Below are 1587 nucleotides of genomic sequence, written 5' to 3' on the forward strand. Positions count from 1 at the left end.
ATCCAACCCAAAAGGTTACCTTGCAAGGTCCTTTGCTTTGCCCCTAACACACACACACACGTCCCCCTGGGTACAGCAAATGAAGTTTGGAGACAGCATCAGACGGGACGGAGGGAGGGAGAGAGAAAGAGAGCGAGAGAGAAGGGAAAACAGGAGTTGGAGGAGGAGAATCAAGCATGCGACGACACCGCGGGACCTCTGGGCTGCTTCACCTTCTCGAGTCCTTCCGGCTTGCCCCCCCTCCCCGGCGGCTTCCCGGGCAGCGAGAGGTTTTTTCCCGAGGGGGCGGGCGGTGGTCTTCGCTAGACCCTCCCGCGGGCGGGCGAGAGACTTGGCCAAGGCTCCCTCTGAGAGGCGGCGGGGAGTTCACTTCAGCAGGTCCTTGGCTTCTGTGGAGATCCGGGCCAGGCTGGCCGTCGTGGTGAGAGCCGAGAGGTGCGGCGGCGGGGGCATCTGGCAGATGCTGCAGGGACAAGGCAAGCCGGCCCAGTGCTGGAAGCCCCCTCCGAGCTGCAGTGCCGGCGGCGCCGGGGGGGTCTTGAGCAGCGAGTGCGGCGGCCGGATGGCGCCGATGGCCGGCAGGGAAGCCGAGAGCGGCGACGGGTTGCCCCCCGAGGACAAGGCGCCGCCCAGGATCGGGTGCACAGGATGCACGGCGCCCGGCGGGTGGGCCGGGTGCCCGGCGGTGTGCGCCACCGTCCCGCAGTGGAAGGCCGAGTGGTGGCCGCCGTAGATCTCGCCTACCAGCCGCTTCATCTCCTCCAGGGAGCTGGTTAGCATCAGGATGTAGTTGCGCGCCAGCAGCAGCGTGGCGATCTTGGAGAGCTTGCGCACCGACGGCCCGTGCGCGTAAGGCATCACCTCGCGGAGCCCGTCCATGGCCAGGTTGAGGTCGTGCATCCGCTTGCGCTCGCGCCCGTTGATCTTCAGCCGCAGCTGCTGCAGGTCTTGCTCGGAGAGCTGCTTCTTGATCTTGTACTTGCTGCTTTCGCTCGACGAGCCCTTGGAGCCGGCCCTAGAGAGGCCCTCGCCCGGCCCGCGCTGGCCCACCTCGCTCTGCGTCGACGAGACCGAGTGGTGGTGGTGATGGTGGTGGTGATGATGGTCCCGCAGGTACATCTCCTCCATGTCTGGCGAGGAGGCTCTGCTAGAGAGAGAGCTGGAGTCAGAATTCATGGTCTGGTTGCAGTGGCCGGGAAGGTGCAAGAAAGGGCTTCCCCGCTCGAGGGGAAGGAGGAACAGGAGGAGGAATGGCAAGCAGGCAGGCAGGAGGGCCACCAAGCTCTTCTGCCAACGAGAAAGAAAGTGGTCGAGACAGAGGAGGAGATCCCACTTCCCCGCCTCTCTCTCTCCCCCCTCCCTCTCCAGGAGAGCTGCTGGCTTGGTGTGCGTGCGGCTGCGCGCCTGAGCTCGCTCTAAGGCTGCCTCGCCAGCCGAGGGGCTTTTTATAGAGCCGCGGGCGAGCCACAGAGACAAAAGGCGCCCTCCTGCCTCGAAGGGGCTTGTTCGGGATGACGCGCCATTCTTCAGCGGGGCGCGCTTGGACGGCCCCGTTTAGCAAGAACCCCGCTTCGCAGGCATTGTGCG

At 65.5% G+C, this 1587-nt stretch overlaps 1 protein-coding gene across 1 annotated transcript; it reads right to left on the minus strand.

Moving 5' to 3' along the window:
• Positions 1-366: 366 nt before the first annotated feature.
• Positions 367-1176, minus strand: OLIG3 (oligodendrocyte transcription factor 3). Its single transcript, XM_035110923.3, has one exon. It carries the CDS (start codon positions 1174-1176, stop codon positions 367-369), a length of 810 nt encoding a protein of 269 aa, XP_034966814.3.
• Positions 1177-1587: the final 411 nt, after the last annotated feature.

This window comes from Zootoca vivipara, chromosome 3 (assembly GCF_965207765.1).
Source record: "Zootoca vivipara chromosome 3, rZooViv2.hap1.1, whole genome shotgun sequence".
NCBI lineage: Eukaryota > Metazoa > Chordata > Lepidosauria > Squamata > Lacertidae > Zootoca > Zootoca vivipara.

What these genes read in the sequence shown, in the direction of transcription:
- OLIG3 (XM_035110923.3), bottom strand. Translation starts at nt 1,176, where the DNA reads ATGAATTCTGACTCCAGCTCTCTCTCTAGCAGAGCCTCCTCGCCAGAC.